The sequence below is a fragment of the Rutidosis leptorrhynchoides genome, chromosome 9 (genome assembly GCF_046630445.1).
Source record: "Rutidosis leptorrhynchoides isolate AG116_Rl617_1_P2 chromosome 9, CSIRO_AGI_Rlap_v1, whole genome shotgun sequence".
NCBI lineage: Eukaryota > Viridiplantae > Streptophyta > Magnoliopsida > Asterales > Asteraceae > Rutidosis > Rutidosis leptorrhynchoides.
This window is the reverse complement of record NC_092341.1, coordinates 105,338,247-105,354,691: the sequence shown is the minus strand read 5'-3', so window position 1 is coordinate 105,354,691 and position 16,445 is coordinate 105,338,247. Positions and strand designations below refer to the sequence as shown.

Genomic DNA, 16,445 nt, shown 5'->3' with positions numbered 1-16,445 from the left:
AGATTATGGATCGTGAGATCAAAACTTTGAAACGCAACAAGATTCCGATTGTACGAGTACGATGGAATGCCAAACGAGGACCTGAGTTTACTTGGGAACGAGAGGATCAAATGATGCGGAAATATCCTCATCTTTTCCCGACTCCTCCATCTACTTCAGCTTAAATTTCGGGACGAAATTTTCTTTAACAGGTGGGTAATGTAACGACCCTGGTTTTTCCTACATTATTTATTAATAATTATTATTATTAATACGCTTGATTAAACGAATGTATGTTATTACATTTACATGTTACCATGATTGCCCGTACTTGACTTTTAAGTGCCCGAAACGTCTTTGTGACACACGAAACTTCACGAATAATATTTTCAAGTATTATTTACATTCATGATTAAGTTTATTAATCATTTTAATTAACTAAGGTTGTTGGTTAATTACTTGGGCTTTATTTGGATTTAATTGTTACTTACATGAAACTTGGGCTTTTATTAGTATTAATGGACATGTTAGCCCACTCTACAACCTTATTGGATTAACTAGCCCATATTTACACTTGTAAGCATCACTTTTAAAAATGAACTAGTTAGTTAGTTGTATGGAATCTTGTTACTTGCACCCTTCCCATGTAAACCCTTCTATTATCCAACTTTTGTGACTTTAACATGCATGTAACCATAAAACAAACCTTCCCCCTTCATTTTTGCTGCAGCTGGCCGAAATGTTTGAGGCCTTTAGAGTGGTCATTTGCTTTCATTTATTCATTACTTCATTCCTTGTATCTCTCATTCAAACACACACACACATTACTTGCATACCTTTCTCTCTTTTCTCTCTCATTTTTCTCTAAAGATTGTAAGTATTATGAACAACTTTTCTTCTCTTTTCTTTGTCCCAAAACTGAATTTAAACATCACATAATCATCATCATCTTTTGTTGTTTGTTACTTAATCTTGTTGTAGTTTAATTACTTGTAGATTACTAAGTTGTTTACTTACTTACTTACTTGTCTTTCTTTACATGTTTCAAGAATCAACTTCTTAGTTTGATTCTTCATTTATATCTTGTATTTAACAAGAACATCAAGAACATAATCTCTCTAGTTATGTTCTACATATTTTGTTTCAAAGAATTAAAGTTCATAGTTGTATAAACTCTTTACTTGTAGTTCTTGAAGTAACTTTGAAGTTACTTCACTTAAAGATCAACTTGGGTTGAATCTTTAAAAGTAAGAGCAACTATGAATCATCTTCTTGTTTAGATTAGCTTTCTACTTTATTTATTTCAAAGATTTAAAGTTTATAATCTTTATAATTGTTACTTGTGTTCTTGTTTGTTGTATGTTACTAGAATACCACCTTCATGGTTGGTTTAGGCTTATCTTTCATTTTCTTTATTTCTTATTGTTAGTTGCTTACTACACATTTGAACAAGGACATGAAACCAACAAGAGCTTACACTTTGGTGCAAGTATCATGGATCCAACACTTGGTTGTGATCTTTCTTAGTGTTCATGAACTTGTTCATAAACTTACATGTAACCTTGGTTCATCAAACACTTACAACACTTGCACTTGAGTTATGATGGACAAACCTTGGTCAAAATGATGTTAACACATCAACGAGTTGTACACTTGAAGCTATACGCATCAAGGATGAGAACCGTGATGAACATCAAGCACCGAGACAACCGGAACTCTCCAAAACCCACTGTTCTGTCCAAAACCTACTGACCTGATGCTTCTGGAACAGACCAGTAGACCTGGGCTGTTCTAACCTTGATTTTTAGATAGAACTTTTCGAGTAGATAACTTTTCATATAGGACTCGTCTTAATCCGAGTTACGGTTTAGGATTTATGGCCCTCCGATCGTTACCATGTCCTTTAACGTTGTGCAGAAATTTCTGACCTACTCGCACTTAGACCGTCGCCACGGTCAAACCAAGACGAGTTTGCTTCTGTAAATTTTACCACACTTAAGGGACTCATAGACGGAGCCATGACCACTGGTCTCACCTTAATTCAGTAAGGGTAGAGGCCGTGGTGACTGACCGAAGTCAGCCTTTGTTTTAAACGACTTTCATAAACGAGTCTTACTTGTTACCTTTTGTTTAATGATGATTGATGATGACCCTTATGACCTTAATTACGTACTTGTAAACCTTTTGAGACGACTTATTGACTTAGTGCTATTTGACTTAGGTTGAGGATGTTTGGACCGTTACTTGCACACCACTTTCCGACTACTACCTTACCATTACTACTAATCATTGTGAGTTATAGCATTCCCTTTTTACTTTAACTTATTTTGGGAACTGAGAATACATGCGGATTTTATGTTTTACATACTAGGCACGAGTACTTAAACTTATATATGTGTGGGTTATATAACGGCAGAAACATTCCCTTTAGCTCGGTAACGTTTAATCATTGGTTTTTGAACCGTGAACGCGAATCTTAGATATGGATCCATAGGGTTTGACATCCCCACTCGGGCTAGTAGCGCTAGCATTTAACGAGTGTTTAATACTTCAAGGTTATACGCACTTGCCAAGTGCACTTTAAGGGGGTACATTAAACGTTAAGTTAGTTACCGGGTGCCCACGGTTAAGCATATACTTTTACATACTTTTGAAACGCTCGTTGTAGCACTGAAATCTCGTGGCCTACTTACATTACTGTTATACTTAAACTATAGCTCACCAACCTTTGTGTTGACCTTTTTAAGCATGTATTTTCTCAGGTGCTTGAAGTCGCTTCCGCTATCTTACTAGTCGTGCTGTAGAACCCGCTGCCTAGAGTTGTTATCGCATGACTACCTATGTTGCATTCAAACTTTTTACTTATGAACTTATGTTATGTAACGACCATTATGGTCACGTACACTTATTTAATGCTTCTACTTAGCGAAGCATACTTTTGATTTGTAAAACAATTGACGTATGTTATGACGTCACTTTTATTAATGAATGCAAACTCTGTTTTGAAAACGCATATAGTACTTAACCTTGTAATGATCCTGTTGATGATGGTCCGTACATGATGATTTAGTACGGGGCGTCACATTCATGATGATGATTAATCGTGAAAGAATATGATGATGAATCGTGAAAGAAGATGATGATGAATCGTGATTGTTAACCTGCGAAATTTTGTTTTTCCTCTTTGTTGATTTCGGTTGTCGAGGACCAAGAAATAAAAGGACATCAGAAAAACCTAATTACAAACCGATTTACAACTGGGTGGAAATATGGGCTTCATAAAATTGTTGTTGGGCCGAAAGTTATAATTTAATCTGTTGGGCCGAGCTCATAGGATAAAAGAATTAAGAGTGTAAATTAAAACAGAAAGTGTTGAGCAGTTCAATGGTTGAGCGTGGGTGTACTTTTACGAGAGGTCTTGGGTCCGAGCCCGGTCTGGGGCATTATTTTTTTAGGAAATCACTCTTCAAAGGTTGTATTCTATTTTTATTTTTATTATTATTATTACTATTATTATTACTATTATTATTATTATTGTTATTATTATAATTATTATTATGACTAATATTAATACTAATATCATTATCGTTATTATTAGTAAGACTGTTAAAAACGTTAAAATTATCTTTTTATCAAAATTATCATTTTTAACATTAATATAAAAACTATCATTTTTATTAATATTCAATTTTATTATTATTATTATTATTATTATTATTATTATTATTATTATTATTATTATTATTATTATTATTATTATTATTATTATTATTATTATTATTATTATTATTATTATTATTACTATCATAAAAAGATACAAATTGTTATTTATTATTATTGATATTATTTTACTAAATAATAGCTATAGCTATATAAGAATATATTTAATACCTATCACATAACAACCTTAATATTTTCATAATAAATACTAACTAATTATCTAAAGTATATAAAATAAATATAGTTAATTTAATTATTAATGAAACATACAAATTACTAAAATAACAATTAATAAAAATACATAATTTGTTCGGTTACCTTTATATGTGTTAATAGATATATAAATGATATAGGTTCATGAATCTAAGGCCAACCTTACACTTGTTCATAGATGTTATATGTATTTTTACTACAAAATACATTAGGTGAGTTTCATTAATCCCTTTTTAAATGCTTTTGCAATATATATTTTTGGAACTGAGAATACATGCACTGTTTTTATAACTGTTTTACAAAATAGACACAAGTAATTGAAACTACATTATATGGTTAAATGATCGAAATCGAATATGCCCCTTTTTATTAAGTCTGGTAATCTAATAATTAGGGAACAGACACCCTAATTGACGCGAACTCTAAAGATAGATCTATCGGGCTCAACAAGCCCCATCCAAAGTACCGGATGCTTTAGTACTTGGAAATTTATATCATGTCCGAAGGAGGATCCCGGAATGATGGGGATATTCTTATATGTATATTGTGAATGTCGATTACCAGGTGTTCAATCCATATGAATGATATTTTTGTCTCTATGCATGGGACGTATGTTTATGAGAAATGAAAATATGAAATCTTGTGGTCTATTAAAATTATGAAATGATTATTTATGTTAAACTAATGAACTCACCAACCTTTTGGTTGACACTTTAAAGCATGTTTATTCTCAGGTATGAAAGAAATCTTCCGCTGTGCATTTACTCATTTTAGGGATATTACTTGGAGTCATTCATGACATATTTCAAAAGACGTTGCATTCGAGTCGTCGAGTTCATCAAGATTATTATTGAGTCAATTATAGTTAGATATATTATGAAAATGGTATGCATGCCGTCAACTTTCGATGTAATGAAATATTGTCTTTTCAAAAACGAATGCAATGTTTGTAAAATGTATCATATAGAGGTCAAGTACCTCGCGATGTAATCAACTATTGTGAATCGTTTATAATCGATACGGACTTCGTCTGGATGGATTAGGAGGGGGCATTTCAAACATCACGATTACTTCGGCATTAAATAAGCATAATAATAACTTAGCTACGAGACATTAATTTAAAAATAACATTAACCATAACTTACAGTGATTAAAAATAGCGTAGCGTTACACGGACAGAATTTCGACTTGCACCCTTATAACATTCGCTAACATACCCTTATTATTAGAATTTAAAATTAAAATTAAAATTATAATATATATATATATATATATATATATATATATATATATATATATATATATATATATATATATATATATATATATATATATAGAGAGAGAGAGAGAGAGAGAGAGAGAGAGATGATGGATATATGTTTAAATCGTTCGACAAGCTGCCTTTTTATAGCAATGTGGCCCGACACTGTACACCATGCGATCGCATGAGTTTTCCTCTTCGAAACCATGCGATCGCATGGCCGTATTTCTCAGCTAACATTCACAGGTTCAATAGTTTGCCGACACTTTTATTAATATAAATATAATATACATAATTTTAAGTAATTATATATATATATTATATTATATTTATGCGCATAGTTGACTTGTAATTTTTGCTCCGTTGCGTCGCGCGTTGAGAGTTGACTTTGGTCCCGGTTTCGGATTTTCGAACGTCCTTGCGTATAATTTAATATCTTGTACTTTGCGTTTTGCGTTTTGTACTCTTGTAATTTTGAGACGTTTCTCACCAATAATTTGAAACCACTTAGATTGTACTTTGTACTTTTGAGCTTTTGGTCGTTTGCGTCTTCAATTCGTCGAATCTGTCTTTTGTCTTCACCTTTTATTATTTAAACGAATATCACTTGTAAATAGAACAATTGCAACTAAAAGCTTGTCTTTCTTGAGGGATAATGCTATTAAATATATGTTCGTTTTTAGCATTATCAGCTGTTTATGTCGATGATCTTAACATCATAGGTACAAATAAAGAGCTCCATGAAGCCATTCAACTTCTAAAGAAAGAATTTGAAATGAAAGATCTCGGAAAAACCAAGTATTGCCTTGGTTTGCAGATTGAGCATATGCCTAACGGTTTACTTGTACATCAAACAACTTATACAAAAAAGATTTTAAAACGTTTCAATATGAACAAGGCAAAACCATTAAGTACTCCTATGGTTGTTAGATCTCTTAATGTTGATACTGATCCATTTCGACCCTGTGAAGATCATGAAGATATTCTGGGACCAGAAGTACCATATCTTAGTGCAATTGAAGCTATTATGTATTTTACAAATTGTACAAGACCTGACATTTCTTTTGCAGTTAATTTGTTGACAAGTTTCAACTCAGCCCCTACAAAAGACATTGGAATGGGATCAAGCACATATTTTGATACCCTTCAGGAACTGCTGATTTTAAAATTATTTTATTCTAACGATTCAAACGAAGATTTGGTTTATTATGTATATGCAGGTCATATATCTAATCCTCATAAAGATAAATCTCAAACTGGATATGTATTCCTAAATGGAGAACGTTATAAAAGCCCAACAACTATCTATGAAGATAATGCAGCTTGCATAGTACAAATGAAAGAAGAGTATCAAAAGTGATAGAACAAAACATAAATGCAGACGAGGCGCTAAAGCCATAGACAGTCTTAACGGTCATAAGTTTGATGGAAAAGAATGGTATGTTGGTAAGGCTCAAAAAAAGACTGAAAGGGAATAGGAATTGAAACAACGGTTTGAGCAAACCATGAAGGAGACTGTAGAGAAATCACAGGGCCTAAACTTGTACATAAAAGATTTAGATGATATAGTTTCAGATGAAAACCTTAGATTCTTCTCATATACTCAAGATCTCATAAAATACAACCAGAATGAGATACGTTCAATTAACAACTCTGCTGATCTTTATACTAAACATTGTCAATTGCTATTTTCAGAACGCATGTTCAAAAGATGTGACGACTCAGCGATGTCTACTTGAGGGGGAGTCAATTCTATGCTGCACTCTTTTTCCCTTGGCTAAAGTTTTTATCCCACTGAATTTTTCTTTATCAAGGTTTTTAACGAGGCAGTAATTTGTAGTTGATCTTAATGAAACAAAAATTGTCATCTAATGGGGAGTGTTATGAAAGTCAATAATGTCTGCCAAATTTTGTGGCTACAAATTTCCTACCTAACCACACAGTGATTTATTTTGTACTATAAATATATGAAGATGCACTTAAGAAAATATATATATTTACTTATACATATACTCTCTCTTTCTCTCTTTCTCTCTTCTTTTTATTATTCTCTAATTAGTTAATACATTACTAAAAGTAGTTATAAACTACTAAATCATAACAGTTGTTTTTTTTTTTCTTTCAAAAAAGAAACTATTTATGCTCATTTATTTCGTAACTAATTGGGCTGATTGTTTATCTCGGTACATTTCACTGCAACATTGCCATCTATCTATATCCTCTTTCACTGCAACCAAGGTCATAAAACTCAAAAAACCCTTGAGACCTAACTCCCTGAAATTAACATAATATCCGTAATTGATTTCAAACAATCAAAATTGAATTTGAAATCGAAATTGAAATAGTAATTGTTCGTACTACATGGTAATAACGAGAAGAAGATGCGAGGAGAATGTGGAAGAAGATCGAAGATAGAGAAACAGGAAAACTACGACCTAATTCATTCATAAACCGTATTCGATCAAATCGATCATCATCTCTTCAACTCTCTAATTACAAAGATATCGTCTCCCCTCATCGTGGCTCCATTAATTCACTTCAGGTATTTTTTTCATTCAACTATTCTATTTATTCAGTTTTTGCTATTCAATTTCTGTATTACTCATTTATTTCATCTCATATGAACTTAAAGTGTTTTTTTACTTAATTACAACGAAATAAATCAATCAATTACGTTGTGAAAAACACTTGCAATTCGGGATTTTTAGGTATCTGTTTATTAGTAGTATTAGTTTGAGACAGTTTCTATTGGATTCGATATTGCTTGTTATGTAATAGGTTACAAGTGTATGGAATCATTTATAGTTTTATGATTAAATACGAAAATTATGAAGTATGAGCTGGATTCGTCATCGGATTTATATAAGTTAAGGTAGATCAATTTTGGGTATGTTTGGCAAAACTAGCTTGTAGCTGCTAGCTTTTAGCTAGTAGTTGATAGCTTATACCTGGTAGCTGTTAACATTTTATATGTATTTAGGTGTTTGGCAAGCTGAAACTGCTAAAATTCAAATAAAGAGTAAATTGGAAAAAAGCTAGGAGCTTTTTCTCAAATGCTACTTCTATTAGCTTTTAGTTTTTTCGCCCAATCTAAAAGCTTTAAGCTCTTTTAACCAAACGAAGCGTATTGTTAGTTAGGAACTTTAAAAAAAAAAAAAAAAAAAAAAAAAATAACTAGAAACTAAAAGTTCCAAAAAGCTTTCAAACAAACATACCCGTTATATATAGATGTTTATGTTGTTTTAGGCAATGAAGTATTTGGAGTCAGGACAGGCCTTTTCAGCATATGTTATTTTAAGATTCTCGATATGTAGCAATTAGATTTTAAATTTACTTATTTAGATCACCTAAAGTGGAAGGGAGTAATAAGTCGCTTCATCTAAAAGTAGTAGATGTACATCTATCAGGCAACAACAATCGGAGTGGTTTGAAGCTCATTAGGTAGAATTAGGTTCCTATTTTTTCTTCCGATAGGTATTTAGGAATGTGATGGCCAAGGATTCTAAATGGGCCTGTTGAAGCATTAGTTTTAAACTGTAAACGGGTAAACATATATGGTTTCCCCTGTTCAAGCTACCCGGGGAAGGGAGTATTATCTACTCAGATATACGTGGCCTAACCTATATATGAAGACTAAATCGCTATATACGTGTCTACATTAATGTCCAAATAATTGCAAATCCATCATTTTCTTAAACACTAGAATTCCATCATATGATTTTAGTCAAGTTATTTATCTATTTTTAAATTTAAATAGTTTATTTTCTACATTCGTCATTTGGTAGATCTTTCGGTGGTCAGTGTGTTTTGATCATTTAATTTAATCAGGTTGATTTGACAGAGGGGAGGTATTTAATATCTGGAGCATCAGATGCATCACTTGCTATATATGATATTCAACGTGCTTCAGATTTCGAGGGAGGTGGTCTAATTGCTAAACATAAGCCTATACTAGTTGTTGATAAGCAGCACGAAAACAGTCATAAATATGCCATATCATCCGCCATATGGTATCCAATTGATACGGGTCTTTTCGTCACAGGCTCATATGATCACCACATCAATGTGTGGGATACCAATACCACACAGGTAAAATTTTTCATTATCTTTTCATTTCCTTTTACCACATTATTATATTATTATATTTAAAAATTATTGACTGTTGTAAGTTGAACATTTTGTTTTTTCTTATGTATTGTTCTTTATAGGTGGTGATGGATTTTAAAATGCCAGGTAAGGTTTATAGGACAGCCATGTCATCATTAGCCACGTCACACATGTTGATTGCTGCTGCTACTGAAGACGTTCAGGTTCGCCTTTGCGATGTGGCTTCTGGGGCGTTTGCTCACACGCTATCGGGTCATCGTGGTATGTTATGTTATTTCAAACATAATACTTATGTTGAAGATTATTTAGATAATTAAAGTATATAGTGAATCTTAGTTGTAAATTTAAAATTGACAGATGGCGTAATGGCAGTGGAGTGGTCTACTTCTAGCGAGTGGATTTTGATGACAGGTGGCTGTGACGGAGCAATACGGTTTTGGGACATTAGACGTGCGGGATGTTTCTCTGTTTTAGACCAATCTCACTCGCAGCTTGGAACACGTCCACCTCTATTTGATCGTTCAAAGGTTCTGATCTCTATCTAGACACTTTTGCAACATAATTTATAATGTATTTATATAACAGCATACTAAAAGGCAAAGTTATTACTGTTCACTTTGGCCTTTTTGGTCATTTTGCAATATATTTTTCCTTTTGATTGTGTACTTATTAGGCTTTTTTTCCTTCTTTTGACAGCACTTTCCTTTCTTTTAAATTTCTTTTTTCTCCTTAAGTATTTAACAAAATATATAAATTATTTCTTTTCGTTTTGTTCATATTAGGCTTTTTTTATCATTTATTTTTTTCGCCTTTCTCTTTTTTCCCTAACTTTAGCTTTTCACCCTTTTATTAAATTTTAACTGAAATTAAATTATTTAACAAAAATGATACTTTATAATAAAGGGTCAACGATCATGTATTGTATCAATGTTAATGTCCTTTTGTGTGGTGATTGCAACTTTTTTTTTTTTACTTTGTCTTGTATGGTATTTTTTAGGTTTTTTTTCTTCAATTTTGAAAACGGTGTTATGTTGTTTCTTTCCCATCATCATTTTTTGTACAGCAATGCGCCACGTTCTTTCCTCATTTTTTTCTTTCTATATGTTGAAGAATTTTTAAGTCATAATCTTGTTCTTGATCAGGTTTCAACGTCATCTAAGTCGTCGTCACGAGCACTACAAAAAAAGGCGGCTTCTGGTAGCGGCTCGAAGCACTCAGGCAGCAGTAAAGTTCTCAAACATACCAAAGGGTCTGCAAAGCAGAGACTGCATCCAGGGTTATTATCGAGTCATGATCGAGCCACTGCTCATTATGGTGCGGTATTGGGTCTGAAAGCCACCGAAGACGGCATGTATCTTCTAAGTGCAGGTTGGCCCTGATTCTCAAAAAACAGATACTGTTTATTTACTGAATAACGTGTGGATATTGCTTGTGCTTAAATAGTATGCTGGTTTTTATTTTAGGGTCTGATTCAAGGTTAAGGTTGTGGGATGTACAATCTGGTTGCAATACATTAGTGAACTATGAGATTTTGCGACTGCAAAGTAGCAAGGCGATACAGCTGGCTGTAACTCAAGATTCAGCCTTTGTTTTTCTTCCGTGCATGACATCTGTAAAAGTATGTCACTGGACTATCGAATACATACACACACACACACACACACACACACACACACACACACAGTTTTAAGATGTATATCTATACACACACATATGTATGTATTTAAGATAGTTTTTTGGATGTTCAGGCATTTGATATGTGGTCAGGGAAGACTAGCATGAAATTTCAAGGACACTACGAGTCTGTAAATTGCTGCTGGTATAGCAACCATGATCAGGTATCTATCCATCCATGATTATTATATGTGTGCGCTTTTGTTTTATACCTGGTAATTAAATTGAGTATCGTTCCGACATGGAATTAAATGTACTGGCACTAGGCTTTATACGACACTGCAGTATAGTTTATACATAAATCATGTAATAAAAGCGCTTCCGTGTGGCCTTATTGCAGGAACTATATACAGGTGGTAATGACAGACAAATCCTGGTCTGGTCTCCATCCAAGTTGATTTCACATGAATTGGTATGTTTAGCGAATTATACACCCCTTGGATTCAATATTCCCATAATAATTAAATTGAATAAACTTTACTTGCATGGATGCAGATAATATTAATTCTTTTGTATGTTTTGCCTTTCAAAATTAAAAATTTTTTAATGACTTTCAAGAATCAATATACACAGGATGAGGTTTGAGGGTTATGATATAACTTCATATGGCTTTCCTTTGTTAAATGCAGGATGATAATGATAGGAAAACAGGGCAGCCTTCTGTAGTCGATGAGGATAACTGGAGTGACTAATTTTTGTTACTTTCGTACAGTTTTCAAGGCTGAGTTTGTCAGTTAATTTGTATATAACTACCTATTTATTTTATTATGTTAAAATGGTGGTGTTTTGGGTGATACAGTGTAACGATATTTGATTACAGATGAACTTTTTTCGTACATATTTGCAAAGAAACCTTGCACTTCTAAGCAATAAAGCAATATTGTGACACCTTAAGTGTGCCCCAAATGAACTTCAAATTGTTGGTTGATTTAGTTTAGACCTTGTGGACATGTCCCGAGGACCTATGCATTCGGTGTGCTATTTGTAATTGTTTATGTTTCATTTGATTTTAGAAATTAATGCAAATGCAAATATAAAACTGAATTATGTCAATGGTCGAAACAAGTAATCATTGTTTGTGATTTGTTCAATAGTTGTAGTAGTCAGCAACAAAGAACGCGCTATAAGGCATGATAACAAGTGTAAATGCTATGCAATTTGGTTGTGGATAACGTCAGAGACTGTATGCTCGAATTGAATTTTATTAGTTGCTACGATGTTACGGAACAAACAACTTCATTCTAATGTTAAACTCGTTGAATACATCACAACTTTATATTCAAAAACTATAACATCTGTTTCACATACAAACATATAAGAGCTCTAGAAGTCGAGCTTTTTTTTTGCCGTTAAAGGATGGTGGGGACGGTGGGTTTTGCCACTCCCTCCCACCGTTAAATCGCCGTTAAATCCCACCGTTGTGGGTCACCGTTGCCCTGGTAACGATGTGTTTAATTATTTTTTTCTTTTTTTCTTTTTCTTTTTCTTTATTTTTTCATTCTTTTTCTTTGCAGTTTGCAGGTTTTAAGGGATGAAGAAGGCTTTACAGTTTGCAGATTTTGAGAGATGAAGAAGAAAAGAGAATGAAGAATAAGAAGAATGAAAGAGGCGTGTTTTTTTAGGGTTTTTATTGTAAGACTTCGGATATATTAAATTGGGCTAGATTTGGGCCATTAAAGGGCCAATTTTTTTAAAAAATTGGACCAATTTTTTAAAAAAAAAATCACAATAAGACTTATTTTTATTTATATTATGTTTTTTGTTACTTACATAAATTAAATAATAATTAAAAGTATAAAAATAAATTAAAAAAAAATAATTAAATATAAAATTTAACACTGAACCATTTCGCCTGTTTTGACAAACGACTCTCCTTTGCTCTTACTACCAAGTCAAGAGTTGTGGGTTGTTGAAAATAGCAGCCAGTCTAAAAATTAACGAAGCTACTTTTATCAATGCACGCGTTTATACTTTAATACAAAATAAAATAAAAAAAGAAGTCCACCGTGTTCGCACGTGTAAGACGTACAGTGATTGGATACCGTTGTGCACGTGTAACGGGCCCCCAATTCCCTCCTCTTCTATATCACTACCACAAAAACAATCTCTATTCTGTATCCGTACACCTTGTCCTTAAACCCTAATTTTATCTATTATTAAAATCACTAAAATCAATCCAACCGGACGTTAAAGATTCCGGACATAACAAACTATTTCCGGTTCATTCCGATTCCGATGACGGAGACCGAAATCCAAACGAATTACTCATACATTGGACGTAATTTCATTTCCGATGATTCCACCACTTTCAGTGATTGTAACAGCGACCGATCATGTGAGTTCCCGACGACGTCGTCACAAAGCCGCCGTCTACTCCTATCCTGCACCGCCGATAATTCCGACGATCTAATTGCACAGCTCATATCCGGTCTGGAATCGAATTCAATCGACGATCAAAAACAAGCAGCTATGGAGCTCCGATTACTAGCGAAGAACAAACCGGAAAACCGATTGAAGATTGCACGTGCCGGCGCAATCAAGCCGTTGATCTCTTTAATTTCATCTTCCGATCTACAGTTACAAGAGTACGGCGTAACCGCCGTTCTAAATCTATCACTATGCGATGAAAATAAAGAGCTATTAGCGTCCTCCGGTGCAATCAAACCGTTAGTAAAATCATTAAAAACCGGTACATCAACCGCTAAAGAAAACGCGGCATGTGCGTTACTACGGTTATCGCAGTTAGACGAAAATAAATCCGTAATCGGACAATCAGGTGCGATTCCGTTACTAATAAACCTTCTAGAAACAGGAAGTATACGCGGTAAAAAAGACGCGTCAACCGCGTTATATTCGTTATGTTCGTTGAAAGAGAATAAGTTACGAGCGGTTCAGGCCGGAATTATGAAACCGTTAGTTGAATTAATGGCGGATTTCGTGTCAAATATGGTTGATAAATCGGCGTTTGTGATGAGTATTTTGGTGTCGATTGTAGAAGCGAGAGTTTCGTTGGTGGAAGAAGGAGGAATTCCGGTTTTGGTGGAGATAATTGAGGTTGGATCTCAACGGCAAAAGGAGATTGCGGTGGTGATTTTGTTGCAGATTTGTGATCAAAGTGTGGTTTACCGGAATATGGTGGGCCGAGAAGGTGCTATTCCGCCGCTTGTTGCCCTGTCCCAATCCGGTACTAATCGTGCTAAACAAAAGGTAAATTAACGTCAGTATTATTTTTATTTCGTATATTTATATTTATTTGTTTTGTTTATTATTTTTTATTATTAATAATTTCTTATTTATTTATTACAGTAAAATTTTTCGTATTTAGTTTTTGACCATGCGGCAGTTAATACTCCGTGTGTGAAATAAAATCAATAACACTTAATAGTAACCTTTTATTTTTTATTTTTTTTTGAATAAACTTCAAGTAACAGTAAGTGGTTACAACTGATCATTAAATAAGTTTAATTACGGAATATATTTTTTGATTAATACATTGAGTAAATTAAAGTGTTGAATTAATTGTATAATGTGCCAAAAAATTATGACATTTTGCAGAAAACTTTTACGATATATATTAGAGCATGAAGTGTCGTGATATTCAGGTGTTTCAATACTTTTAGCTTCATCTAAAAAGCTAAAAAAAAGAAAAGAAAGAAAAGCTAATAGTTACCACTTAACAACAATCGGCTACAAATTACCAGTCATGGGCTTAGTTTTATCATACACTATGGATACTTTTGATTAGGAACTTTTTAGCTTTTATGAAAAACTATTATTAAATAAAAATATTTGTTTGGTTAAAAAAGCTTAAAAATTCTAAATGGATGGAAAAAACTAGAAGTTAAAATGTTTTGAGACGAACGTGTGAAAAAAAATTCTTAATTTTTCGTTTTTTTAATAGCTTCAACTACATTGTCAAACACTTAATACATCTAAAAAGCTAACTGATACCAATTAAACACAATACGGGCGTGAATAAGTTTTGAGTCCTAGCGAAATTTTAAAAAATTCAACTAGCTCGAGTTTAGAACGTTTGAGGTCGCTTAAATTTTAAGTCTATGCATATTTTATTATTGTTGCATCACATGGTTTATTGAATAATTAAATAGGGCGCTAAGATTATCATTATCATGAGTTGTCATTATCAATACATTACATACCATTATCATGACATAACTTTTTAATTATCACGTCAACACTAAGATTAAAGGACCAACTCTTAATACAGAGGTTATTAACGAAATTACCATGTCTATGGTAGCTTCTTAAAAAAGTCGGAAGACAAGTCGGGGCGGATTCCCCCTTTTTCGGCCAAAAAAACAGAATAACATAATGTGATCTTTTATCGATAGATGAAATACCTAAGAAGATGGAAACGGGCCTAAACACGAAACAATCAAAAACAACCAACTAAACCAACAAAAAGGTCCTACATAGACACGCAAACAAAATATCTTGATTACGCATTAATGTTATGCTTTTAATATACTTGCTATTTAAATAAGAGTTTGGTATTAGTGGCTTGACGTGGGTGGTTTTGTCGTATTAACAAAAAAGAATATTGACTAATGATTTGGATGAATGGATGGACAGGCTGAGACGCTGATTGAGCTTCTTCGGCGACCACGATCCGGCAACGTCGTTAACACCCAAGATTTGTCAGATTAGCGTATTCCACCGTATCGTCATGTCATATATTTAATTGAGTTAAATATTATTATAACAAATTATAATAAACTTACAAAAGAATGGGAAAACAAATTGTATATGTTCAAGGATGCTTCCTATATGTATCTATATATGCTTTCTTTGTAAACACATGATCGACCAATAGTTATATCTGTTTAAACTCTTATTTTTTTGATGTTCCATTTTTGCAGTTTATATCTTACGTCTTGCACATACTATATTCTTTATTAGTCTGAGAGACCTCGTTTAATATGCTGTCTGGATAAATATTTGCAATGACGATGTTGTGTAATGTACGAATTCGGTTGTGTGAATCGTTCTTTTTTTTTTTCTTGAAAAGCAACTTGTATTAATTCTACCAATGCCAATGTACAAAGAAGGAACATTCTACCAAAAATTATGTCAAGGAGCTAATGGCTTCAGTAGGCTCCCGATCTCAAACTAAACTAACCTCGACTAAACAACCTATGAATTGATGAACTATACACGACCATTCTACCTGTTTTGATGGCGACCCCAAGACAATAGTAATGATCAATCCTTACGGGCTAAACTAATATGAATGCACGAACGAATGAACAAAAATATGAAGACCTGCACATTGTATTACTCGAAGCTAGATGCTGGGTTTCAAATCCATTTTAACCGATCGAGATGAATCCTCTTAGTACGGTTGGAGACCCATTCGAAACATTTAGATTGAATTTCGGCAAGGGCTACCCAACCGCATTTATAGGAATTCTCAAAAAGTTTTTTATTTATAAGATTCCAAATAGTATAACCCGTGACTCATTTCACCATT

At 33.2% G+C, this 16,445-nt stretch overlaps 2 protein-coding genes across 2 annotated transcripts; both read left to right on the top strand.

The window, feature by feature from the left end:
- Positions 1-7,389: 7,389 nt before the first annotated feature.
- On the top strand, positions 7,390-11,696 carry LOC139867242 (WD repeat-containing protein ATCSA-1-like). The gene is made up of 9 exons (XM_071855583.1): positions 7,390-7,715; positions 9,002-9,262; positions 9,382-9,541; positions 9,638-9,807; positions 10,423-10,648; positions 10,744-10,898; positions 11,029-11,118; positions 11,295-11,366; positions 11,584-11,696. The coding sequence occupies exons 1-9, from the start codon at positions 7,566-7,568 to the stop codon at positions 11,644-11,646; spliced, it is 1,347 nt and encodes a 448-aa protein (XP_071711684.1). The 5' UTR covers positions 7,390-7,565; the 3' UTR covers positions 11,647-11,696.
- Positions 11,697-13,183: 1,487 nt separating this feature from the next.
- LOC139866684 (U-box domain-containing protein 4-like) lies at positions 13,184-15,807 on the top strand. Its single transcript, XM_071854975.1, has 2 exons — positions 13,184-14,161; positions 15,548-15,807. The coding sequence occupies exons 1-2, from the start codon at positions 13,190-13,192 to the stop codon at positions 15,620-15,622; spliced, it is 1,047 nt and encodes a 348-aa protein (XP_071711076.1). The 5' UTR covers positions 13,184-13,189; the 3' UTR covers positions 15,623-15,807.
- The last annotated feature ends 638 nt before the right edge of the window (positions 15,808-16,445 follow it).